Genomic DNA, 27,196 nt, shown 5'->3' with positions numbered 1-27,196 from the left:
CATCTGAGACATGAGATATTTCTATTTTATCAAATTTCATTAAGATCCGATCACCCATTCGTAAGATAAACATGCGTCTATTTTCACGATTTCCCCTCCCTCCAGCCCCCCTTCCCCCAGATAGTCGAATCTAGTAAACGACTGCTATCAAGTCAATTTGCGTAGGTGCCTGACACGCCTATCAATTTTCATATTCTTAGCACATTCAGAAGCACCAAATTCACCAAAGAACTGAAAATCCCCCTCCTCTAACTCCCCCAAAAAGAGTGGATCCAGTTTGGTTTTGTCAATCACGTATCTAGGACTTGTACTTACTCTTCACGCCAAGTTTCATCCCGATCTCCCTACTCTTAGCATTTTCCAATGTTTCCTGTTTCCCCCTCCAACTCCCCCTAATAAAACTGGCTCTAGTCGGAATTTAAAATTTCTAGATATCAAATTTCATTAATATCAAATCACCCGCTCGTAAGTAAGAAATTCCTAATTTTTTCTAATTTTTCCAAATTACCACCCCCCTCCTTCCAACTCCCCCATAGAGAGCGGACATGTTCCGGTTACATCAATCACGTATCTAGGATTTGTACTTATTCTTTCCACCAAATTTAATCCTGATCTCTCCATTCTGAGCGTTTTTCAAGATTTCCGGTTCCTCCCTCTGACCCAACCCAATCCCGTCGGATCTTGTTGGAATTTAAAATAAGAGTTCTGAGACACCAGGTCCTTCTAAATACATATTTCATTAAGATCTGACCACCCGTCCGTAAGATAAAAATACCTCATTTTTCTAATTTTCCAAATTGACCAAATTAACTCCCCCAAAGAAAGTGGATCCAGTCCAGTTATGGCAATCATGTATTTAGGACATGTGATTATTCTTTCCACCAATTTTCATTCCGATCTCTACGCTCTAAGTATTTTCCAAGATTTCCGGTTTACCCCTCCAATTCCCCCCAATGTCACTGGATCCAGTCAGGACTTAAAATAAGAGCTCTGAGACACGAGGTCCTTCTAAACATAAAATTTCATTAAGATCTGATCACCCCTTCGTAAGTTAAAATATCTCATTTGCTCTAATTTTTTCGAATTACCCCACCCCCCTTAAACTCCTCCAGAGAGAGAAAATACGGTCTGGATATGTCAATCACGTATCAAGGACTTGTGCTTATTCTTCCCACCAAGTATCATCCTGATCTCTCCACTCTAAACGTTTTCCAATATTTCCAGTTTCCTCCTCCAACTTCACCCAATGTCAACAGATCCGGTCAGGATTTAAAATAAGAGCTCTGAGACACGAGATCCTTCTAAATATCAAATTTCATTAAGATTCAATCACCTGTTCATAAGTTAAAGCCTCATGCCTCATTTTTTCTAATTTTTCCGAATTATCGAATTGTTTCCCGCCGCAACTCCCCCAAAGGGAGCGGATCTGGTCTGGTTATGTCATTCCCGTATTTAGGACTTGTGCTTATTCTTCCCACCAAGTTTCATCCCGATGAATGTCACCGGATCTTAGATTATTCTAAGAATTCTTAGATTATTCACCATATACTTAGATTGTGCTGATGATTTAAGTATCCTAGATGAAAGTGTGAGCAAAATGAATGAACTTTAGAGGTTTTGCGAATTCAGGATGCTAGAATAGGTTTGAAAATTAAATGTTAGAAAAACTAAGTCACTAAGGTTAGGAATAAGTGAAGATGAAAGGGTGAAGTTGGGTAACGAAAAGGTTGATCAGGTGGATAGCTTCACTTACCTTGGTAGTATTACTAGTAAAGACGTTGGGAGCAGTGAAGATGTAGACAAGGCTCAGGGTATTTTTTCACGGTTAAAAAAAAGTTTGAAAGAATGGGAAGATTAGTCTACAAACCAAAATTATAATATTGAAAGCTACAGTGATGAAAGCGGTCAAATATGACTCTGAAGCATGGGCGCTCCGAAAAGCGGATGAAGATTTGCTAGATGTTTTCCAGAGAAATTGCCGACGGATTGTTCTGAGTACCCGACTAACTGACCGTCATTCATAGAGTAGGCTGTACGAAAAATGTGGTTCAATCCTGCTTTCTAGGGCAATAATTAATGAAAGGTTGAGATGGCTAGAGCATGTTCTGCGGATGAAACATGACTGATTGCCGAAGATTGTCCTTTTCGGCCAGCCGTCTAGGGCTAAATGGAAAGCAGGTCGTCTTCATCTGGGGTAGGAAGATGTCGTACCGAAAGATTTTAAGGAAATGGGAGCTTCCTTGGAGGGTGTCAAGAGTGGATGGCCTTGATTAGATTGTGATGGGTGAGGAGCGTGCGCAGCTGTGTTGGCCTCAGGCGGCTTGTTGGTGCGTTGAGTTAGTATTAGTAGTTGTAGTTTTTGCATAAAGCTGGAATATTTTTGGCATTTCCCTGGAATTCATCACTTACGATCATCTTTGATTACTCACCTTTTATTGCAGTTGGTTTGTAAAGTGTTTGATTTTTGTTCCTCTTTTTAAATTTTTTAAAAGCTAAGTTATTTACAACTAGAATTTCGTAACTTTAGAAAAGGGGGTTCTGGGGGTTCTGGATGAAATTATATTATTTAATTCAGCATACCTGGGAAGTCCAGAGCAGGGATTTCCTCATAAAAAATTATGAAGCTTTTTTCCGACGATAGTCACTGGAGGGCTTATTCGAATAGAAATTGTAATTTTTTTCTCTCTTTTATGCAGGATAAGAAGTCTCACTCTCGCCGCATTAATGAGGAAATTCCTGCCAATATTTAGCGCAAACTCAAAATTTGGCCCAAAGAGGACCAAAATGTCACCAGGCCGTTATGTCTCCAGGACGTTAATCATTCATCAATAGATATTTCCCGCCCCCTTTCCCCTTGCTGGAAAAATTTCTCTACGTTCCTCTATTGCAAAAGTTTGGCTATGGAATTTATTTATTAAAATCATAAATTTCTTATAGATAAATATTCAAAATTTTGTCATGCATTTCACGTATTAAAACGTTCATTATTGCCAAGAAGGTCATAGTCTAATATTAAAAAACGCCCAATCACGCGTACGCAGGAATTTCTATGGGAAATCGGGGGTATTTTCGGAGGGCAAAACTCTAGAAAGATTCTAAAGACAGAAAAATAAGATGTAACTACAGGAATTATTAAAAAAAAAAAAAGAAAAGGCACTTATATGTTATAGACGGTCTTGAGTCAATCGATTTACGCAAAATTTTGATCAAAATGATTGACCGTCTAGGGCTTCCTTTATACCTTCATAAAATGATTTTTCATGGCAAGGTTGAAAGATTCTAAAGTTTTTTCCAAAACCATGATTGTGCTTCTATTTTTTTCCATATTTTGGAGGTGTTGCCCAAAGAAGTGTCCATAGCCAAAATTTTGTTGGGGGAGGATAATGGATTTTACTGACTGATTTGAGGTATACTGCTATTAAAAATCCTTCATTTTTGCGTTTTTTTTTACCGAAAGAGACTGTTAAGTCATATTTCCATTAGTCGATTTACCTAATTAGAAAGATGATACAGTAAAATAATTGCGCGAAGCGACTCAAATTTTTTAACTGGCAGGCTTAAAACATTGTGTGGTGTCCCCTGCCCCATACCCCTGATTACTACCTTAGACAACCAGTGATTTGATGTACCAGGAAAAATATTTTTGAAATTATTCAGGAAATTATGTCTTTCGAGTCATTTTTCTTTAGTTTTATAATACTTAGATAATTAGCTATACCAAAGCTGCGTAATTTATACCAGAGTGGAATTCTGCAGTAATGCATTTTCTATTCTAGAGGGAAACAAGTTGTGTTGCTGACATTTAAAGTTTTCTAGCAATATGATATTTGTAATCTGACTCGATTGCTATTTCTGACAGTTTTATAGTCGCACGTGTGCGAAAATGTCAGTAGGGTATATTGGGAATACCTTGATAATTATTTTATAGAACGGTTGTATATTTTTCGTTTTCTACAGAAGTGTAAAAATCGCAAAGTTTGTCCAGCTGCTTATTCCATAACGGCATAGTCATACCTTATTAAGCAGATATGCAAGGGGATATACCCCTGCCTAGCCGCAATGTTAAGTTATCTGTAGTATCTCCTGTTTTCTCATTTAATTTGAGAAAATATCTCCCCTCCCTTCTAATCCCCTTGAAATATATTACTCCGTGTATATCCTTATTTTGAAACTTTTTGACTTCAGGGTAGAATACAATTCAATTTCCCAGGAAATTCAGTAAAGTCCAAATGGCGACCCCCCACCCAGAAAATGTTACAAATTTTGAATACAAGGAAAATGTATGAAACATGGCCTGAGAAAAAAGTCAATGGTAAATTTATTACTGAGCAATTGATGGGCTCCTAAGAAAAAAATATTGATTTTTTTGGTTTTCGAGGAATAAAGTGAACTTGGAACTTCTAGTAATGCAAACACTTGCGAAATATATAAAGGAGAAATAAAATACAATAAAAGGATATACTTTCTGAACCAATGAGGGGGGCTCTGATTAATCTTCATATGGGGCCCAGCGAAGGGCCGCCCAAACTGTCACATACAAATAGTACCACATTACTTCAATCAAGTGTATTTCCCGTTTATCTTTATCTTGCGAATAGCATGCTTTTGTGATAAGAATATATCAACATTTATGTTTGGTATATGCCCTCAGAGGTACAAGTAACTTGCCAGTTCAGAGAAAAGATAAGAGTAAAATATTGGGATATAATATAAGCGACAAGGGTGGTCAACTCTAGGGAAAAGCAACGGGTTGGATGCGTTGTCAACTTGAATTAAACAGTTCTTTGCTAATTCGGTTTTATTGTTAGTACTCAGAGTTTGGTTACGTTTTTTGGGGAGGGGGGTCAGAGATTTTTTTTGTGGCTAGACAAGTGCCTTAAGGTTTGTGTTCCCTGTGCAACTCTTGTATGTTTTTTTTCTGCTTTCCTATGGTTTTAGCATATGGTTTTAGCATAAGACTCTGTGACTTTTAGGGGGTGTTTCCCCCTATTTTCTAAAATAAGGTAAATTTTCTCAGGCTCGTAACTTTTGATGGGTAAGACTACACTTGATGAAACTTATATATTTAAAATCAGCATTAAAATGCAATTCTTTTGATGTAGCTATTGGTATCAAAATTCCATTTTTTAGAGTTTCGGTTACTATTGAGCCGGGTCGCTCCTTACTACAGTTCGTTACCACGAACTGTTTGATATGATGTGGGCTACCAACCCAATAAACACGCGATTTATTGTTGTTAAAGAGTATGTACTAATAATTAGTATGTGGTTGATATTGGTTGGTAGCTTTCTGGTTTTTATGGCATTTGGTATTTACCAAGTGACATATAGCGATCGCAATTTCTGTCGCTCTGTCGGTCCCGCTTTTGCTAGTTTGGGTACTTCCAGATAAGCTAGGACGATGAAAGTTGTCAGGTATATCAGGGACAGTGGAAGGATGGTTAATTCGGAAAAATTAGAAAAAATTATGTATTTTTAACTTACGAACGGGGTTATCGGATCTAAATGAAATTTGATATTTAGAAGAACCTCGTATCTCGGAGCTCTTATTTTAAATCCCGACCGGATCCGCTGACATTGGGGGGAATTGGAGGGAAAAAGCGGGAATCTTGGAAAACCCTTGGAGTGGAGAGATCGTAATGGAACTTGGTGGGAAGAAGTTCTTGGCTCTTCAGACCTCGTCACAAGTGCCATATGATCGATCTCTTGGTTCTTGTTCAATTTTCTGCTTGATAATTCAAGTATTAGATTGCAAGTAGAATTTTGGACAAGATTTGAATACTGAGTCAGAATTTTCGATGAGCAGTAGTTTTTCGAAATGGTTCTTAATAATAATTTTACTAAAGAGGTTGGGGTGAATAGAGATGGGTAATATTGTTCATGTGGATGGAAGTTCTGCATGACGTGATCTCTCACGTGGCTGAAGCCATCATAACCTCCACATTAGTGTTCTCTGATGTTTAAATACATTGTATGCGTATGTTTAAATACGTGTGAACATTTTGTATAGGAAAAGAGGAAAATAACCATTCAATATCGGTGAAAAAAAAAGCTCATGGCAGCACTTGTTACCCCCCTCCCCTTCCATACCCCAAGAATTCCATGGCAAGGCCCATCTCTTCTCTTTCCGGTATGCACCTTAACGTATTATTCATGTTGCATAGAAAAAGTACTATTGCAATGAGTGACGCTATAACCCCCATCACCTAGTACGTAATTTCTCTGGTTGCTAAATTTTGTGTGTGGGGGGATTTTCCGCGGGAATGTGGGGATTTAAACGCTGGCTTCGTGTTCCAGTGCCTAAGCAGTGGCAAAGAAATAAAATCAGACACAGTAGTGTCTATGATGCATTTTTTCTCTTTTTTTACTAATTCCCTTCTAAAGGGTTTTTGAACGCAATTTTTCCTATGAGACACTTCATTTTGATCTGACATATTTTAAGAAAGAGTTCCTCGCTCTTTGAGATTCCATAAATTCGCTTTTGCAGTTAACATTTACTATTAAGAACTACCGAAATGATAGTCACCATTACAGTCAGCTTTACGTGTTTTTTTTTTCTTGCCTTTGAAAAAAAAAAATTCTATTTCCATTTAGAATGGGATTTGGTTTGCTCTTTGCTATGTTGCAGTTATTGCAGCAACCATATCCAAAGTGGGGTTTTAGGGTTTGAGCTCGCTCTCGAAATTTTGTCCGATATGTAAAAGTGTAGCAGAATTTGAATATAAAGAGATTTTTTTGCGTTTTTTAAAGTTTTTAACTCTTCCTCCCTCTCCCCTCCCCGAACAAAAGTCCTAGATACGTTCTTAGCAATCCCCTAAGGGATTTTATTACGAATACAAACTAATCAGAAAGGAGTTTGATTCTATCTACTGTTTAAAAAAGGAAAATGCAGAAAATCATATTTAAAAAAAAATATATAAGTTTAGGAGTTAAAGAACATAGAAATTACATAATCACTTAATCAGGATGGTGCGGTGTAATCAGTTTCCAAACTTAAAATATGCAAGATTTATTGATTGGAGTATGTCTTCAATTCATCAACACTAGCCACTTGGGATCCTTAATGAGAATTGGGTCTATTATGCTCAAATTATGTCTTCTGTTCAGAGCCGATAAAGTGTGCCGACACCTTGTTTGACCCATCTAACACCCTGGATGCAAAACCGTCCTCTGAAAAAGACATTTATTTAACCAAGTGTTCAATTGCAGGTTGCAAATGAGGATATAGAAAGCGATATTAATCTTTAATATTAAAAATGAGTAAGAATTTGGGAATTTAATTTGTAATTATAAAGCAAACTACTGGTAAGTTGAAATTTGGTGTTTATCATAAATACAAAAAAAGGATTTGAATCGTTGGCTAGAATTTATTTAAGGGGCAAAGACCGTATCCAAGGGGGCTAGAGATTTTGGACCCCCCTCCCCCTGAAAGGTTTGTCCCAATCGTAAAAACCTAACAACATTGAATGAATACAAATTTTTGATGCATTTTTACCCCCCCCCCCGACTCAGAAAACAAAAAAAAACAATCCTTTTGTAACTCCAGTCCCCCCCAGCAAAAAAAAGGTCCTGGATACGACCTTGTGAGGGGCCTAATTAGTCAAAATCGCGAACAAATAGCCAATTATGCAAAATTTCCTGGAATATTTTCAAGATTCTAAAATATTTTTGCTTCCTTTAGTGGAGGTGAGTGAGGCTTCACATGCTCCTACTTTTAAAAGGATCGTCTCTAAAGAGCTTCTTTAAACTAGTTTGGCTCTAAGGAAATGTGACCAGACGGGAGACACTGAATGCTAATCAGAGAATACGTGTTGAAATTAGCTGCGTATCTCAAGGTAGTGCCAAAAATCCGCGGGTTTCCACAGGGGGAGGGGCTAAAATAGACGTTTGGTCTACCTGGTGGAAGAAAAAAGAAATTTAAAAGGTAAAATGTTTCTTAGCATTTGTATAAGTTGATGTTTATAGGAAATGAGCCTTTATTAAAAATTTACCTGCCCTCCCTTGAGAAATTGTTTTGTTGCTCATAAATGATAGTGGCATAAAAAAGATGCTGTGAGTATAGTTGCACTCAAGGCTGTATCCAGTTAGGGGAGGATTAGGGATTTGAACCTTTGCCCTACTTAAATGTTTGTCCCACTCGTAAAACCGCAACAAAAATGAATATAAACAAGTTTTTATACTTTCTGTCTTATAGCCACCACATTCAAGATCTTGTATCGCGAACATGAGAAAATAACCAGTTTTCATGGTCTATACCAGACAATATTAGCTTCGGCTCGGTGGAAAACTACTTTGTAATTATATTTTGATTAAATATTTAGTTGGTATTTTGTTTAGGTTAGTTTAGGTTACGTATTTAATACGATGTGGTCCCATAATTCTTCGATGTAGTTTTCAGAATTTTGTTGATAAAGCATTTTTTTTTTTTCATTAGCATTAACCAAACTTCACTTCCCGACAGAACTTGAGTGCGATGACTATAAGACAAAAGTATCCAAATTATTATGCGTTACTGAAGTTTCCCCCCCCCCCACCAAAAGAAATCTTTATATTCTGGATACGACCCTGGTTACACGTGGCGTAAATCTTCTAGACCACTGATATTAGGAGAAGTATCATGAAAGTAAAAAGAAAAAACGAAATTCCAGTGTCAGGTATTTTGTCTTAGAAAAAAAATTCCTTATGAAAAATGCTCTCTGATAAAATGTAACAAACTGTCATTTGATTTATACCCTGTTTGATGCATTTCAATCAAAGCCAAACAAATCATGTCTAGCTAAAATAGTCAGTTTAAATTGAAATTGCTCAAAACTTGATTCGTTTTGCTGAGTTCTAGACTTGATGGGTGAATTGAAGTTCTACTATTTTTGTGCTTTAAACTTTACACAAATTTGCGTGTCAAATATTTTTGCAGGTGGAAATTATTGTAACTATACAGGTGTTTGTTTCCTTCAATATCGTGAGCAGTGGCTTTTTGGAAGGCATTTACACAATCAAACTGTGTTCTGTCAATTAAAATTGATACAGGCTTGGATTAAAGTTGCAACTTGGGCATAATTCGTTGTTAGGTGGTTGAGTTGTTACATGAGTAACAGTTACGCAAATCTTAAGCAAGGAAATCAGTCCTGTAATAATAGCAGCCGGAATTTTAGTCAATTAGAGCTTGGTTCGGAAAAGTCCCTCCTTGGCTTAGAATCTGGAATGGAAAATTTTCCATTAAACTTTTCCCCTGATCTCATTCCCAGACAAGGAAAAGGCCCTAGTGGAAATGCAATAGGGTCAATAATGCATTCCAAATGTCAACCTGATTTCCCAGGATCTGCAAATACTGAGCTAGATCTGGAAGCTGTCATTGGCAGTAAAACCATCAATGAGAATTTTCCAGTTTTACATTAAGTTTACGTTCATTCTTTTTCTTTTATATCTATTTGTTTTCTTTCTTCATATCACAGCTTAGATACCAATATACAGTTATGAAAACTCGATTTATTTTTGGGACACAGTGCGTGGTAGCGATACTAGCGGCTGGAGACAGGAAACTGGCACGTATTCAACAAAACTATTCAAGCTTCTCATGGCAAGATAGGAGTTTCATAACTGTATTCCCGCCTATGGTGTTGTAGTACGATCTACGCGTCGGAGCAAGGGGCTTAGAGTAGGCGTAAGTTCAGAGCTCTGTACCAAAAGCTTCTCATGGGCAAGATAGGAGTTTTCATAACTGTATTGGTATCTAAGCTGTGCTTCATATTAAGGATAGTCTTAGGAAGGCCTTTGACTGAACATTTACCAAAGAATAAGCTGTATGAAAAATCTGTCAGTAAAGCAGTGTTTCCACTTTCTCATTTTTTAAATCCCTAATAAAGAGCTGAAAAATCCCTAGAAATCCCCATCTTCAGTTCCAAAATCCCTAAAAATCTCCCATTTTCTAATTACTCCCTGAACCGCTTCTTAGATTGAAGTCTAGTTATCACTACCGTAATAGAATGTCTTGTCATGCCGTTTAAAGTGTTTTTTAATCATCAGCTAAATACAAATAGCTTCGAATATACTGAAAAAAATATTAAGCAAATAGAAAAGAAAATGTAATACTGTAATGTAGATTACAGTACAAGATGTTTAATATGTTCAATCGGAACTTGTAAAACGTAATCAGACCTTATCTTCCCCTAATGTGTCTTCAACATTTTTTGTATGGTGGCTGAAGCTTTCACCGTTCTCATGTGGTGAAGAAACTAATCATATTCACATTCCACACTTTCTTGGACCCTTTTCATTCAATATTTTGTTTTTAGAATCCCCCACAAAGTTTATGTTTTCAATTTATTCTGACGGTCAGTTTTACTACTTTTACAGCACTCAAAAACCTCTCGACATTGACATTTGAAAATGGGACAGTGGAAATAAATGATACTGCCGGTTTCAGGTTAGGATAAAAATTCTGTTCCGGCAGCATTTTTTTTTCACCAATACCAAACACCAGCAGGTCACGGCATCCATTGTTTTGACGTTTTCAGTATCGATGAGGCTCTACCTCCTCCACTCCTGCTCGGTTTTGGTTCCGTCCCTTGGGATCTGTCCATACTTCCTAACAAAAGGTAGCAGAGAGGCAGGCTGAGGTGATTGGGCTGACACTGGGTCAACCATTTCAGCATATTTGTAAATGTCGTCTTCGAAATGGAACCTTTTCCGTATCTGACCTACTGCTTTGATATGGAACGCCAGTGCAGCTTTGAGAACTACTTCGATTGAATCAGGGGGGACGGCGGTATCTGACCTTGACGTACAGATGGAATCTTGTCCGTTCGGACCCAAGTAAACGCTTTGAAGGGGAAGTTAAAACTTCCGATTGTTCACATCGATTTCTGAAGCACTAGTCGATTCCACATAGTCCTTCTGCAGGAAGTTCAATGCTGAGACCAATGTTTTAAGCTTTGTTTATACCCCAAAACTAGATATATTTTGGTTTCAAGAGCTCAAATTGTGCTTAAATTTGAATTTGCGACAGAAGTGATTGTCATATTTGTAAAGAACATAAAAAAAAGACTTCGAGCAGTAGGTTCACTTTATTTGTAATTCAAAAAACTGAACAACAAAAAATTTACCAATTATAGTATGAAGGCTCATGATTTTCCCCTGGGTACGTAGGCTTGCCAAAAACACACAATCCATTTATTCCTACATGTGCAATTGTTCTTAACGGCTGTCAGTTCGTTTGTCTGTTAAAACTAGGGTAATGAAACGGTAAGAGAGGTGTTCGAATAGTTATAGCCTACCTCTATTATTCACGTCAGTACTTAAAAGCTGGCTACAAGTTCGAGCACAAGTTTTTTTGATTTTACACACAAATCCTAAACATCATACAAGTACTGTGGAGAAAAAGAATCGTACATGCAATGCTTGTCAAAAAAATTTACTATAGTAAGAACAACTACATACCCTATAAAACTTTCAAAATATGTTATAACTTTATTTATCTAACCTGTAAAAAAATGACATGCTATCTACCAAATAATTTTATGAAAAAACAACCCAAAAATGACAAACCATATGACTTCATTAATCAAGAACAGTCCAAGCTGAAATTATTGTTTGAAGCCCACATCAGCATGGAACTGTTTCAAACAGTTCTTTGCTGCTAGTTTGTTATTTAGGACTCCTGTACATCTCAAAATCTGTGTGGTGTTAAAATTTTTTAAGCAACTGAAGAAGTTCTTCTTTGTGATTCCAAGTTCAATTCGCAAGGAAACAGATCCTAAATCGAACTATCCTACTTCTCTCATCAAGAAGATGATGATGATAAACAAACTAAAGGAAAACCCCAAAAATTTCCCTAAAAGTCCATGGGAGAGGAAAAATCCCTAGAAAATCCCCAAATCCCTAAAAAAAACTCTCGCCCCTAAAAGATTTAAAAAATCCCCATTTTAGGGGAGAAATCCCCATAGTGGAAACACTGGTCGCTTGGTAAGTAGCAAGTGCCATAAAGATATATTATTGGACTGTTGTACCATTTTGGTACATTTCACCTCTAAAGGTAAATTCTGGTACAATCAGAAATTTCCTGGTATACTTTGACAAAAGGTGGTACAATATGATTTGACTGGACGTCAGGAAGTAGTGAGCGGAGTGAATTGTAGTTTTTTGTTTTCTCTTCAAGAGCTATTAAGTTTTCCTTTACACATTTATTTAAGTGCATGTTGTAGGCTTCTTGCGGTTGAAGCAGCACTGCTTTCTGTAGTAGCAGCACTGCTATCTATAGAGAATCTCATAGTAGGCGTATAAATTCAAAACTCAAAAGAACGTGACTTGAAGCAGAATTGAAGCAAAAAGGTATGTATAGGTGATATCTTATAGCCAACAAGTTACATAGCCTAATTCCTCAAGTGTAATAGAAATTTTATTTATAGCTAACTAGTTGGCTATTTTAAACTAAAGTTTATATACAGATGGGATATTAATAGCTAACTAGTTCTATGAAGCATATACATTTCTTTTATTTGCTGACCTGTTGGCTACTTCAGGCTAAAGTGTATATATAGGTGATATTTAAAAGCCAACCAGTTTGCTAATCTAAACATTTGTATATAGCTGAGACTTTAATTGCAAACTATTTAGCTAAGTCTAGGCTCTACTGTGTATTAGAAACTATTGATAGCTGACTAGTTGGCAATTTTCAACTAAAGGTTATACCTGGGATCTTAATAGCTAACTAGTTAGCTAATTTCACATGTGTTTAAAACTTCATTGATAGCTGACTAGTTGGCTAGGCTATTTTAAACTAAAGTTTATGTATATCTGGGATATTAATAACCTACTAGTTAGCTAATTTAATAGTGTATAGCATATTTAACTCTATTATTACCCCCAAAGGCAACAAGGTCACCAAAAGGCCAAGTAATAACCACTGATCCATCTGAAATCCCTGGAGCCCTGCAATTTTCCAACCCCCCAATATATAAAGAGGAAATCAAACTTTCCTCTATACATGTCACCTCTGGCTGCATATCTGCATTTGTGGTCATACAATTAAAAAAAAAAAAAAAACTAAATTGGAATACCTCACTGGAAAGCTGGATCTCACTTGTGAAGGGTTTGAGATTACATATGCATAAATATATGTTAACAAAGTTCCTCAAATAGATTCCTGAATTCCTATCTTGTAGATATAGGTCTATTGGTAAAAGTCTATATTTGAGGATACTGAGAAGGAAACATGTTGAGAAAACAATCCTTTCTTCATAATGTACAGAATAATTGCAGCTTATGTATTTTGCATGCATCTCTGCTATAATTTAAGCCATCCCCTCCCTAATGTGCAAATATTTACCTGAAGTTCTATATTTCCTATACAACTCTACCAATGCATCTCTCTTGTTTTAACCTGTGTATTCATAAATTTAGCAGTGATGAAACAATAACCAGAAAAAAAAAGTGACAGGTGGTGAAATGAATGTGAAATATATAATTTAGGCTTTATATTTGCAAATTAGGGAGAGGGGGGGGGGGTAAAAAGCTACAGTCAAAATTTGTTAGTTGTTATTATTTTGCATCTAATCATGTTTTTTCCCCTTCCCCTAAAAGACAGGTCTGTTGACTTATGTCTTTTATGCTTAACAATATAGAAAATACAACCATTTTTGCCTTTATCAAACTCCCTTCTTCTATAAACCAATGAGTTTTGTATGAATAGTATTTGTATTCTGGCTATCCTCTTGTATTTACAGTCTTTTGCATATCCAAATAGACACATCAAAAGTCTAGCCAGTCTCTTCAAAAGTAGACTGGTTAGACTTAAAAAAAAAAGAAAATCTAAGGCAGAGGGATGCTTAATACTTCAAACAACCAAGAATTATATGTTTAGAACTCATGGGAACCACTTTAAGTTCATAATTTTTACATTTTTCACCCATTAGTTTAGCATCAAGAGCACTAGAACTGTCACATAACCATAGTTGAGGTTTAGTGTAGAAGAGAAACTAGTACTTCTGGACATAATTAAGAACAAGAAAACTTTCAGAAACCAAATCATTTGAAATTCCCCCCATCCTTTGAATATTTCCTAATGACCTCTTCATCTTATTTGAGGAAGTCCTCCTTTTGGTATGTTCCCAGGTTCTTAAACACATTTTTTTTTCTGTGTTTTAGCTGTAAGATGTGATCAAACCCTCTTAACCTGTCTGCCATTATATCACATAAAGTGGGAATGAACTACATTTTTTAAAGCTTATTATTCAAAATACAGTTACTCAAAAATGTACTTGAAACTAAATAGTTTTGGATAATTTCTGTAGAAAATATCTTGTATATACTCCTGATCAAATATCTAGACATTGATGATTTTTTAAAATTATATATTATCAAATATGTCACTAACTCATTTTTCACCCTTACCATCATATCATTATAGTGTTTGGGTTATAAATGGCTCCTTTCCCAAATCATGGAAATAATCTGTTCTTAAACCTTTGCATAAAACAGGGTTTGAATCGGATTGTTTTAATCATACACATTTATTTTCAGAACTTCTGAATTTATTAAGCTGTTGAAAGAATGGTTTTTACCTTACACTACCTCAGCTAGGAGTAATCTAAGGATTTCTCCTTGTAGAGCTCCAGAATGGTGACTTGAGTTGTATACAACTAATACAAGTTAATTAGTGACCAGGTGTTGTTCTATGCTCAGTTGCATCCCAATTGAGTTTACACTCTCTGGAGAGAGACTCAGCATCTAGCCTTTGTTTGAAAACATCAATGGATTCAGTAGTAGCTGTTTCATTAGATAGTTTCTTCCAACTGTTGACAATGTGTGTTGAAAAGAATTGAGTGCAGACTCTAGATATTGTAGACTGCTTGACAAGTTTCAGGTGATGACCTCTAGTTCTTGAGTTGGTACCAACAAATAAGGAATAATGCTGTGAGAATGCTATTCCTCAATAACTTGCTGGGTAAAATGGTATCCCCTCTATTTTTCCTGTAAACAAGAACAAATGTAGGGAGATTCAGCTTTGATAGCCTTACAGGGTATGAAAGCTCTTGCATGCCAGATATCACTAGTGGTATGTCTCTGCATATCCCCACAAACTTTATGTCTTTTTTAAAATATGGGGAGGCAAGAGACATACCAACTTCAAGTTTAGGATGCACAAGTTCCTTATATAGAAGACTGATGACTTTAAGGGAACAAGTAGAAATAGTACACTTAATCAGTCCCATGGTTGAACTAGCCCCAGTAGCAGACCTCTTAGTATCATTGCTGAATTTTAGTTCATTGTCAATAGTGACACCAAGATCCTGCTCATTATTTACAGAAGACATCAAGTAATTTTGGCAGCAGTTTCAACCTAGATTAAAACTAATAGATCATGTAACACACAGTGACTTGGAATTAGCTACCCACATCCACAAGATGGCTGATAACAGTAAATAATTTTTTTGTGTGTATTTTGGCTTCCCAAAGGGTTTTGACAGAGTTTCAAACACATAATCTTACTGAAGAAATTGTATCAGTCCAATTTGGATATAAGAACACAAATATTGATTGCTGATTACCTATCTGATTAAAGTCAGCAAATGCAAGTGGGTTGCCAACTTTTTCATTGCCAAGTATAGTCACACCAGGGTAGCTGCTCTGGTCCTGCTTCTTTGTATATAGATACATGACTTGCCCTCAAGTATTCAAAATGCAGCTATTAAATCGTTCTCAGATGGCATAAAGCTTTATTAATTAATTTCCACTCGAAAAGGTGCATCACTACTTCAAGACAACACAGACCAATTGGAATCATAGATCTAAAATGACTTTATGCATATCAATCAGGAGAATTTTCCAGTTATTAGATTATTATCATGTAATGATTCTCTGTCCAAAAACTACTTAAAGGCTTGTGAGATAAAATCAGATCACTTTGTTAAAAAAAATCTTGGAGTTTATTTTGACAAGCCTCTATGATATAGATATTGGAGATTATTTTGACAAGTCTCTCACATTTGATAACCAAACTTTTAATTTATCTATAGCTCCAAGAAGTATACTCCATTTCCGTACAAGACCTTTGAGTTGCTCCAATTTTGTCTAATTTTACCTCCTTGTGAATCTCCTGTGTGGTCATTATTAGGATACTCAAATTGAATTGGTATATCCTTTGGACAAAGCTAACCTGCTATTGGGTGAAAGGATTCAGCCTATTGCAACAAAGATGATCCCCTATCTTGCACAATTAGAATATAGTGAGAGTTTGAATAGGCTGAATTCAGTTCTTTTGCAACTATTATGACCTTGTCAGTACCTATTGTAATATATACAAAATATACAACATTTGTACCAATTGTTCAGTTTTTCTTCCTATCATTCAAGATGACAGCAACCATACAAATTGTTTCTGCCTGGAGTAACTAGGTAAGCTGATAAACATTGTTTCTTTGCAAGTGTTTTCAGCCCTTGGAATGGTTTGCTTACACTGACTGTAACTGCCACAAATATTCAGCTGTTAAAGACTAATTTGGCCAAATCAAGATTTCATGATAAAGAATTTAATGTATAGTTTCCTTCAAAACTTTCATGTCATAATTATCTTTTGAGTATTGTGTTTTTTTTTGCAATAAATATACTATATAATAATTTATCTTTGTATAATTATAATAACAGTAATATATTCCTAATTTTTTTTTTGCACTAATAGTTCAGAACTTCACTTGTTAACTTTCACACCTGTTGTTTTTAGTGTCCTAATCTTCGTTCTTAGACTTGTTTTCCTATTCTTTCAAACTTTTTATCAAGTTAAGAAAAAAATGACACATACCATTTGTATTCTTCAACTTAACTGGATCTACTCTTCCTACTAGTAATGCCACCTAATTAAATGAGGCTGCGCCTTTAGTTACTATCCTTGGTAGGGTAAGCAATTAATCACTGGACAAACTTTTAATATTCTGAAGAAAGTTTTAAAGTCAGGTAAAGAAACTTCCAGTAATTGCCTCAAATATTATTCCTAAAAATCTGTAAAAGATTAATTCGCCAATTTCAACTACTTTCTTTAAAATTTCAATGAAATTTGTCAGGATGTCAATTCTTTATGCGACTTGACATGTCCTGCCTATACGTCTTAACTTTAACCAATGGATTTTCAAGTTTGGGTCAGATCAACTTTTCTTGGACAGTACACCCTGTTAGCTTCTAAGGATTCAAAGTTAAGTTGATATTTACTAAGTCAAGTTTCGTTTTGAGAAAATGTATAAGACCATCACAGTCTTTGCAATATTTTTATCAGGCATTTTTTTGTTTTTGTTTTTTTGTGATTGTCAGTTGAAAAACAAGAAAACATAAAAAAAATACATAAAAATAAAAAAGTTAGAAATAATGTACCCCATTGAAATCTTAGTAAAAACAAAACTTCTGATAGTGCTTTTGCTAGCACAGATAACCATATTAATGTAATTGAATTAATGTAATTGATTATGCTATTTTTAAAATATTTCTGCAACAATAGGGGAAATATCATCCTACATACCCTATATTATAGCCTTAGTCCAAAAAAGTCCTCAGAATGAAATAAGATTAGAGGTTAAATTTGCTTTCCCTCCCTCATCCCTCCTTCTGTACTTGTATGAAGGATCACCGAAAGATGAAAATTTGAGCATAGAAATATATTTTGAGGCTTCAAGGCTCCTCCCCCCTCCACACAAAGATTCACTGGCTCATTTCTATAATAGGCGATTCGCAATTATACACCACAAAAAACAATTTTATGGAGCATCAAACAATTCTCAGCTAATGGGATCTGTAAAATGATGACCGAATTAAATATTAATCTTGTAAGGACTACATTTTACACTACAAAATAAGAGAAAAAATACGCTGCAATATCTTTTGCTACTGAAAAAGGGCACTAGATATTTCAATTTCTGTTTGTAAAATTCCTTTCCCAACATTCTAGGACCATGTTTTTGGTACAATCACCCCTGAGAAAAAAAATAACAAGAAAAACACGTTTCCATGATCACCCTTCTCAGAAAAAAAAGCAAAATTTTATATTTTTATTGATAGAGGCTAAAAACCTATGCATTGGGGTTCTCTGACATGCTGGATTTGATGGTAGAATTCCCACTGAGATCACTCCCTATTTTAGGGATATTCTTACCATGTTTGGATAACTAGGCAAATTTTCCGGGGCTTGTAATTTTTTTTTGGTTTTTGTAGCTTTAAATATAATTAATTTTACAGATTTAGAATTACCATAGAAAAATCGGATCTTTGTAAGTATATTGTTATCAAAGCTCTGTTTTTAAAGTTTTGGCTACTATGAGCATGATTCAATGTTAGTGTCATCAAAAAATGAACAAACAAAGACAACAGCCAAAGAACCCCCAAGAACTAGAACTGGTACCGTGAAGACAGAACAGAAACAGTGCCCATATTTATTCTGTTAGTTTAGTTTCTGTATATTTTTTGTTTTCTTGATTAATATACCAGCTAAAAGTTTAACATACTACTTGAGCCCTACTACTTGAATTAACGCTATTAATACTTGATTACTGCTTGATTGGTAAGCCGCTTCTCATAGAATCATTTTGGCTAGTGACAACCCCGTGTGCTTTGAGTATTGGCAACGATGTCATTCTGGGGATTACTTCTGCTTGGAGGTGGTAACCAATCGCCACCTGAAGTTTTTTTTTATATATATATATAATCTTGCTTAAAAGTCCCATAGAGAAGGGACTCAATGCAAACAAGATTATGAAAAGTTACTTTCATCGCCTTAACTCTGGCAGAGATCATATTGTTAAATCTCTCCAAAAAACGGGTAAAACTTACAAAATATCAACATAACTGCCATGTCAAGTATCTGGGTATAGCAGCTATGAATTTATGAGACAGCTAGAGAGAAAACAGAATCATTGGGTTGTAGTTGCAAAAAATTACAACTTCAATTTTAAAAGTGATAAAACTCCTAGAAGAGGTGTTCTTAGTTATTAAACTGCCTATGCATTGGTCTAAAATTTCCATTTTTGGCATTCTTGCCATTGTTTTGTAGCATAAAAGCAATGAAAAGCTAACTAATCTTTCAATGGTGTTAGCCAATTGCTTACAAAATGAATTAGGTCATTGGTCCTTCCACCAATATGGGAGATTCCGATGACAACTTTGATGATATTTCTTGTCATCAAAGTTTTAAAGGCCAGGAGGTTAATGAAAAAAATACGACCTAAAATACCAAGTATTTGTTAGATATTGCCAGTCAATGAGCTATTTGTAAATGTAATTTTTTTCCAGGGATTTCATTAGGCAAGATTCTTTTCTCAATGCGAATGTGAAGGCTGTTTCCAATCAGTTTCATAATGGGTATTCGAGGACTGTTTTCTTACATTGAAAAACAAGGAAATAAATTTCTTAAGGACCATGAATTAACATCAACTACAGTAATTGTTGATGCAAACAATTTAGCTGTTACTATTTATAAGTCTAGCTATGATATGGATCCTGCTTTTGGAGGCAACTATGACAAGCTATTTGCCAAGTATTGCGATTTTAATTCATTACTCAAGCAGTGCAATATAACACCGATCATGGTTCTAAACGGAGGACTTGGCGTAGATAATAGAAATAGAAACAAAAAAATGAAGAATCGTCTGGACAGACTGCGTAAGTCTACAAAATGCTTTCCGGGGAACCAAAACCGGAATAACGTGTTTCCACTCTTTGGCGAAGAGGTATTTATCAATGCTTGCAAAATGTTTAATTTCAAAGTTATTCAAAATGACTTTGAAGCTGACGAAGAGACTGCTTTGTTTGCAAAAGGCATGCATTACCCCGTGTTAAGTAGCGACTCAGATTTCTTGATCTTTGGCGTCAAACAAATACCTTTAAACTCTCTGAACAGAGGTATGATGGCTAAATATACGCCAGGAAAACGCTCATCTTCTTTGAAATGCAAGATTTTTCTGGCTGATAAATTTGTAGATTATTTATCTTTACCTAGTACACATTTACCATATCTGGGAGTTTTACTTGGAGATGATTTGTATGATTTTAAATCTTTGACGAGCCCCCATAACGCTCAGAAAAACTTTAATTTCCAATCCAGGATGGATGTTGCTGCATCTTGGTTAAGACAGCACAAGATTGACGATGTTCCTGTAAAGGTAAGTTTTCTGTCTAGTAATTTTCTTAGATTATTGATTTTGTTTTTTAGTTACAGGAATGGAAGAGGTAGAGTGGAAAATTTCCTATGTTCTTGTTCTTTTTTTTTAGAAACACAGACAATCTTTTTTCTGTTAGGGTAAGACAACCAGTACTGGGACACTTTGATCACTCTGCCTATTCTGGGACAGAATCTTTGATTGGATTACAACATGTCCAATACTGGGACAAAGGCTTTAATCTTGGACACCCAATCTATACATTTTTCTGGGTTGCTTCCAAAAAAACCTGTTGTCTTTAGTCCCAGTATTGGACATGTTGCAATCCAACCATAGATTCTGTCCCAGAATAGGCAGAGTGATTGAAGTGTCCCAGTACTGGTTGTCTTACCCTAATGCTTTTTCTCTTAATTTTGAACCGAATGATTCTCTTCTCAGTTTTGTTCTTTCAACTAGTTAGTTAATTTAGCTGTTCATCTGCACTTTTTCATTCTCGTTTAGTTCTTCTGTTCATTCTTTATTCTCGTTTAGTTCTTCTATTCAGTTGGTTTGTTTAATTAGCTAATTCTGCTAATTCTTGTTTTGTTTCCAATAATTTTCTTAGATTATGCTTGTTCTGTAAAACAGTGAGAGAGGGGGATAGGAAAATTATGAATGTATTTGTTTTTTCTTTTTACTGATAACTGAAAACTTTACTTTTTACTGTAATTTAGTTCATGAAGCTGTACAATCTTGTTTTGTACAATGTCTTATTTTTCATTGCATTTTTCTATAAACAATCAAAGTTATATAAACAATAATTGTTCATAATTAAAAGAAACAGTATTGTCTCAACTGTATGTAAAGTCTTCGCAGATAATCGTTATGAATTTGGTATTATATGTTTCAAACTTTCAACTTTCATAGCTTAACTTTACTGCACCAAGAGTTTTCTTGGAACGGTAAAGTTGTAATTTTTTTGTAAGTGTAGGCATATAAATGTAGGTGTTGGTTTTACATGAGAAGAAGTTAGTACTATTAGAAGAGAGGCTGTAGGATTAAACAAAAGTTTCATTTATAAATCTAGAAATTATATTCCCTAGAATAAAAAATCACCTTTTTGATTAACAGTAGTAGTTGCAGAGACAAGTTTTTATTGAAAAAAGAGGTGGAATAAATATATCCCTCTAATCACTAAAAGGAAAATACAGATAGAAAGGGGGTACTTGACAAACAGCTTTGTTTCTCATCTATTTGTACAAATTGGAAGGAGCTATTCCGTCAAAGTCATCAATAGTTCAAAGTCGCCAAGGTTCAACTGGTGCATAAAATCTAATGTTTAAGCTGGGGAAGGAACTAGTATAAGATCCAGTACCCTGGTTTTTGTGTGGGAATACAAAACATTCTGATGTACAACAAATTTAAAAAAAAATAATTCATATTAATTATTTCTCAAGCCAGGAAAGAAGGAGGGTTGGGTGATATGCTAATCTCTTATCATTGTAAAAGATTTGATGATTTATGAAACGACAACAAAAAGCCACAGACTTATTTAACTTCTGTGGAGACAACTACTAGCCATCCCCGGAAACGATTTCTGACGATGAACAAACCTTTCTGTCTTGTCTTTTGTAATGTTCAAACTACAAATCCTGAGACGCAACCCGACTGCCGAGAGGGCGTGATTAGGACCGTTTGGTTATACAAGGTTGAAATAACAGCTCTATCTGAAGCTTGACTATATGGGTTTGCTTCAATCCTGGTTGATAAATATGAAGTTTTCTACTGGGGCAAAGAGAAATAGTGTGAAGCCGGAGCTGGCCTATCCGTCAAAAAACAAGCAAACAAGGCAATGCTAGAGTTGGTACCTTAGGATGAAAGGATGCTTAAAGTGTGCTTTGTAAGTTCCCAGTCAAAACTAGCAGCAAGATGTACCACTAGCAAGACTGTATCACCAAATAGGCTTGTATATACTTTAGCCTAAGGACCCTCTAGCTTGATGGCTACACTCATGCACTTGCGCATGAGTATTTCTTAATGATTACACTTTTTTTCATAAATGGAGTAAAATGTTTGTACATATTTGTACTACAAATATATTTGCTTGATCTAAAATGAAACTAATTTTTTCATTAAATTAACTGGAAAATTTGATGGAAAGACATGGCTCTAAATTTGACACCTTATTCGAGACCCTATGCTAGAGGTCAGAGGGCTAATTCTGATATTTTAGAGAAGGAACCTAAATTGGGGCCCAGGATATTTTTAATATGTTTTAGTGAAATAACCTTCGTCCAAGGAGGCTAAGAGATTACAATAACCTAGGGGTCCCGCAAGGTTTTATTCCTTCCCTGGTTATCAACATGGTTATAACGTGTGAATTGGTCATTTAAGAACGTGTGACAATAAACTTCATCAAATACGCACATTGCCTATTCATGTTTAGTTCATTTTGCGTCTTCATTCACATAAGGTTCTTACACAAACGTATAGTAATAGCATAGTTTTAAGTAGTTCGCATCCTTCCTATTGATTTTATGGCTTTTTATTTTAATCCCCCCCCCTCTCACATACGCACAACCATATCCCTCCTGAGATCAACAACGTGGACTAAATCGTGTCATTTTTAAGGGGTTTGTGTTTTTACTTTTTTCTTTGTTCACTCAAACCCTCCTCTCGTATTTTAGAATATACTTTCCACCAGTTTGGCCCGTTCCATTCTGAAATTACTTGACAGCTTTTTTCTACCCCCAAAGCTATAAGCTAAAAAAGAAAATATACCTGCAAAAAGTTTTGTGATTTCTGTTAGACATTTCACCACCGCGGTGGCTGGTCACAATAGGTATACCTTATATTAGTGGACAGTATATTGGCTCGTTTTATTCCATGCGATTTTTTTTTTTCGTGCAAAATTTTCATTATTTTCTTTACTGCGTTTGTCCTTCATGAGAAATCTAACTAAATTATTGAATGTTTCCCCTGTGGGTCTGATAAGTATGCATCAAAAATTTCCACTTCGAGCGGAACTTTTAAATAAGAGTGAAACATGGTCTAAGTTATATTAGTTTGATATATTTTATATGAATTATTATTTTTCCGTCATAGACGGATGGTTATAACCATATGACATGTTACTTCAGGTTGAGAAATATGACTTAGTTAAGATAAGCTTATCTTAGACTGTTCTTGGCTATTTAATTTTTCTGAATTCCAGGGAAGAGGGTTCAAATCCCATGCTGTAGCTTGAAATCAGCAGTTTCTTATTGACAAATTGAAGCATAGCATTTTAAAACGCTGTTTTTTATTCCTTAAAATTTGCTTCTATAAAACCGAACTTTACAATTGATTTCTTTCTGAGAGCAGGGGAATTAATATCTTTTCCAATACTATTTGCCCATATTATCAAATCATAGTCATTGTCGAAAAACTAACTGTAATTGTTTTTCTTGGTCTCATCATATAAAACGGAAGGTCTTAGAAAGCATTGAAGGAAGGTAGAATGCTTACTACCCGTTGCAGTGTTGAAACTATTGGAAGGCAAACAACCGTCCTCTATCCCCTCGCATCCATGCGCACTAATGATTCACGTGACCAAACGGTTTGTGGTGGGTGGCAATTGTTTTTAATAATTCCTTTTTATTTAAAATTTAACTTTATTATTTGGTGTAATTTATTTTGGTCTGTTGTAATTTTTATCCTTTTCAAGTTTTACTTCGTTTGCAAGTTAATTTCAACTCTTTTTATTTTAATGTCGCTCTTTAAAATCTAGTAACATAAGGTATACAAAAAATATACCAACTGGGTGGTGAGCAACTACCCTAATCTTTGTACAGGCTCTTCGTCTCCTAGACACAGCTTTTAATTGCGTAGTAGTACAGGTTTTTTACTTTCTGTATTTCTGTTCCAGATATTATCTCTTGTCGAGGAAGAAAAAAAGGAAGAGTTAAAGAAGCTTCTCGCGTATTACGGCAAAACTGAAGGAAAACCAACTGCTCTTGAATATTTCCTTAAAGGAAGTGGAAAGGAAATCATCATTAATTCGAAAGGAAACAGAGCTTTGCCTCAGTGGTTCATGACGGCTTCGCGGGAAGCTGCGTTCCCTGCATGGATCTTGAGAATCGTTTGCACTCAAGAATTTTTTTATTTCGCCCAGGTAGAAGAATTTAAAGAGCCCTACAGCTTATTGCCAGCAATGGATATTGTTAAAGGTCTGTCAGCGGTGCTTTTAAGTCATGACTATAGAAACATTTCTTTGGAGTCAACAAATGTGAAAGTTGCTCAACTAACTGTACAGTTTAGATCTGGAGCGACAATTGAAGAACGTAATATTCCTTTTTATGAAGGCCAATGCGTAACGGTACCAAACTTAGAAGACATACCTTTGCTACCTTTGGGGACCAAGGAACGTTTTTTCAATCAAGTAATGAAACTCAATGATTTCCAATCTAGAACCATCAAACAATTTCCTAAGGACATTCAAATGTTTATTGGCTCAATGATCTTTTGGAATAATCAAACTAATCCAAGTTCACATCAAGTGGATGCATTGATTATGATGCTTGTTGTCCAGCGATCGGTAGGAAAGTATGGTCATGGACAAAATCAGGCATCTGACCCTTTTGCTGCAATGGAGGGTGATCCAAATAATACTATCAAAAATCTCTGGAGCAGATTGGATAAATCAGATTGTGATTTAGCGATCAAAATCTTAGAAGATCGCGGATGTACTCAGAAAAGCATTGCAAAACCAAAATATAAAGTCAGTAGATACGACAATGCAGCGAAAAGCTCGAATGCGTGTAAATACTACAAAAGAACCGTTCATAAATATGCAGAATTCCAAATGATCCTGTACTTTGTAACTTACATGAATCGGCTACTCGGTTGTCCATATCCAGAAACCAACTCAGTTTTATGCTTCAATGGATTCTTTTTGCACAACTTGGCTTCATACATTTTCTCCAACTCTAACTGGATTGAAACTTTTAGCACTTGCAAATCTGTTTATAGACTCTTGAAGCAAGTTGTTTTAACGTTTTCTTCATTGACTAAAGGTCAGTACAAGCAAGATCATTCGAACGAAAGATTGAGAAATCTTGATGATATGCTCATGAGATTGAAAGTATAACAACCAGCTTTTCTCATTCAAATGAGCGGTTCAGAAGCCAAATCGACAACCTCTTAGCGTCAAAGTATCTTATGATTTTTGACTTTGGAAGTTTGCAAGGGAAATTTCGTAAAAAGAAGAATCGAAGTCCCAGATTGAAAAAAAAAACAAACCTGAATTGAATATTTCTTTATTAACAATGCTAAAAAAATTGAAACCATTTGAATTAACTTGTTTGTGAAATAGCAAATTCATTATACTTCAAACGTAAGCTAAAATAGTTTTTCATTAGGTCCTTGGTATTTTATTATCAAAGTCATCAATGTAATCTTGTTTGTCACCTTCTTCTGGTTTTATGTTAGAGTCAACCGATTTGGCAGCTGGCTCGTTAAGATATTGATTTCATTTCGTAAAGTTGTCATTTACGATTTAGCCAAAGTATGTGAGCAAACTATTATTTTACTCATGGTATTATTTGATACGAATTTAGCTGATTTGTTTTTGTATCATTGTCTGGTCTTCATGCTGAATCATAAAACGTCACTTCATGATGTTTCTGCTCTGTTGATCACGTAGAGACCAATCGTTTGTCTTTTGTTTATTTTCTTTTGTTATAGCACTTGAATTTTTGGTTTGAAATTAAAAAAATATTTACTGATAGCCTTGTTTGTCATGTTTTTTAAGTGGAAATTGGCCCCTCTCTAATTTCTACTAGAGGAAAGGAAAGAATATTAATGACCTACAAGTCTGTTTTTTTTCGGTCAAAAGTTTAAAAATGTGCCTCTAGATGACTTCAGCACCAAAGACAAGGACTCCAAATATTGGGAACAGCCCACATAAAATAAAAGCCTTTGAATAACCTTTACATAAAGAAGTTTTATCCTTTGAGATTTAATAATAACATTACATTTTCAACATTTTGTGTAGCTACTCTGAGGGATCATGTCAGTTGTCTAACACCCTAGATAGCACCCAGCCCTTATCACAATTACCAGCCGCTTTTCATCTTATATACTGATAGATTTGACCTCTTAAAATCCTCCAACGTTACACAGTCAAAAATCAAATGAAACACACTTTCAAAAAGCTTCAATACATCAGACATAATTGATAATGATTTATCTTTGTCTAAAAGCCAACAAAGAGCTATGACACTACGAACAAAACAGCAATCAACAAACGGCATCAGTTAAAACCTACAAAAAAGACCTCTATGGTTCAGTCCCAGTCTCAGAAAATTTTCCCAGCTTTTGAATTTCGCCCAAATAGCGTTTTCTCATTGTTATGAACCAATTATTTTTATCAATAAATAACTGAAAAACAATCTTTGAAAGTACTAGTTCTTTTCAATCCCCCCAAAAATACAAAATGCTTTCCCTTATACCCCGAAACATTAGAAAAAGTTAAGGACATTCTGCTGCCTGATCTGACCCACATACTCCCCTTTTCCCTTAACTGGCAACCCGTCCCTCTCATAAATACTTACTAAATAGCATAACTTATCCCCCACATTTCTGCCATAAATAAATCTCTTTTCCTACGCTTCTTTAACCTATGCATATATGTCGAGTGACTAGGTCTTCGCCATCTTCTTGTCCCACGTACGAATAGAATATCCTGGTTCCATAAATGCTCCATTTACTCCATTATCATACCAACATCCACGTATACAACTGCACCTTCATTCCATAGCTGAGCACAATCATCCAATGTTTCCTTTATTGTACTTTGTCACGAACCATTCTGACTCTGATGCAGGGTAACTAATGCACTATTTCGCAAGACAGAACCTAGACATCTCCAGGAGCTTCTCCCAAAATGTAGTCCTATTTTTCTATCAACCTAATGATAAGTTCTATCCCATTTTCGAGGGCTAAAAGGGAAGAAAAGTTGAGATGGCCTGGACACGTTTTTAAGATGAAAGATTGCCAAAGTTTGTTCTTTTTGGCCATCCATCTAGGGCTAAACGAAAAGCAGGT

The 27,196-nt window shown here is 35.4% G+C and overlaps 1 protein-coding gene across 2 annotated transcripts; it reads left to right on the top strand.

Moving 5' to 3' along the window:
* Positions 1–11,954: 11,954 nt before the first annotated feature.
* LOC136038066 (protein asteroid homolog 1-like) lies at positions 11,955–25,877 on the top strand. Of its 2 annotated transcripts, none has more exons than XM_065721034.1 (3): positions 11,955–12,030; positions 19,266–20,134; positions 24,018–25,877. In XM_065721034.1, exons 2-3 carry the CDS (start codon positions 19,331–19,333, stop codon positions 25,236–25,238), a joined length of 2,025 nt encoding a protein of 674 aa, XP_065577106.1. In that variant the 5' UTR covers positions 11,955–12,030; positions 19,266–19,330; the 3' UTR covers positions 25,239–25,877. The 2 variants fall into 2 exon arrangements, with proteins under 2 accessions (XP_065577106.1, XP_065577105.1); XM_065721033.1 differs by lacking the exon at positions 11,955–12,030 and adding an exon at positions 12,207–12,326.
* The last annotated feature ends 1,319 nt before the right edge of the window (positions 25,878–27,196 follow it).

The sequence above is a fragment of the Artemia franciscana genome, chromosome 17 (genome assembly GCF_032884065.1).
Source record: "Artemia franciscana chromosome 17, ASM3288406v1, whole genome shotgun sequence".
NCBI classification, from domain to species: domain Eukaryota; kingdom Metazoa; phylum Arthropoda; class Branchiopoda; order Anostraca; family Artemiidae; genus Artemia; species Artemia franciscana.
This window is presented reverse-complemented; position numbering and strand designations above follow the sequence as displayed.

Excerpts from the sequence above, each read along its gene's own strand:
- LOC136038066 (XM_065721034.1), top strand. The coding sequence starts at position 19,331 with ATGGGTATTCGAGGACTGTTTTCTTACATTGAAAAACAAGGAAATAAA. Across the intron at positions 20,135-24,017 it reads TTGACGATGTTCCTGTAAAG|ATATTATCTCTTGTCGAGGA; the intron begins GTAAGTTTTCTG and ends TTTCTGTTCCAG.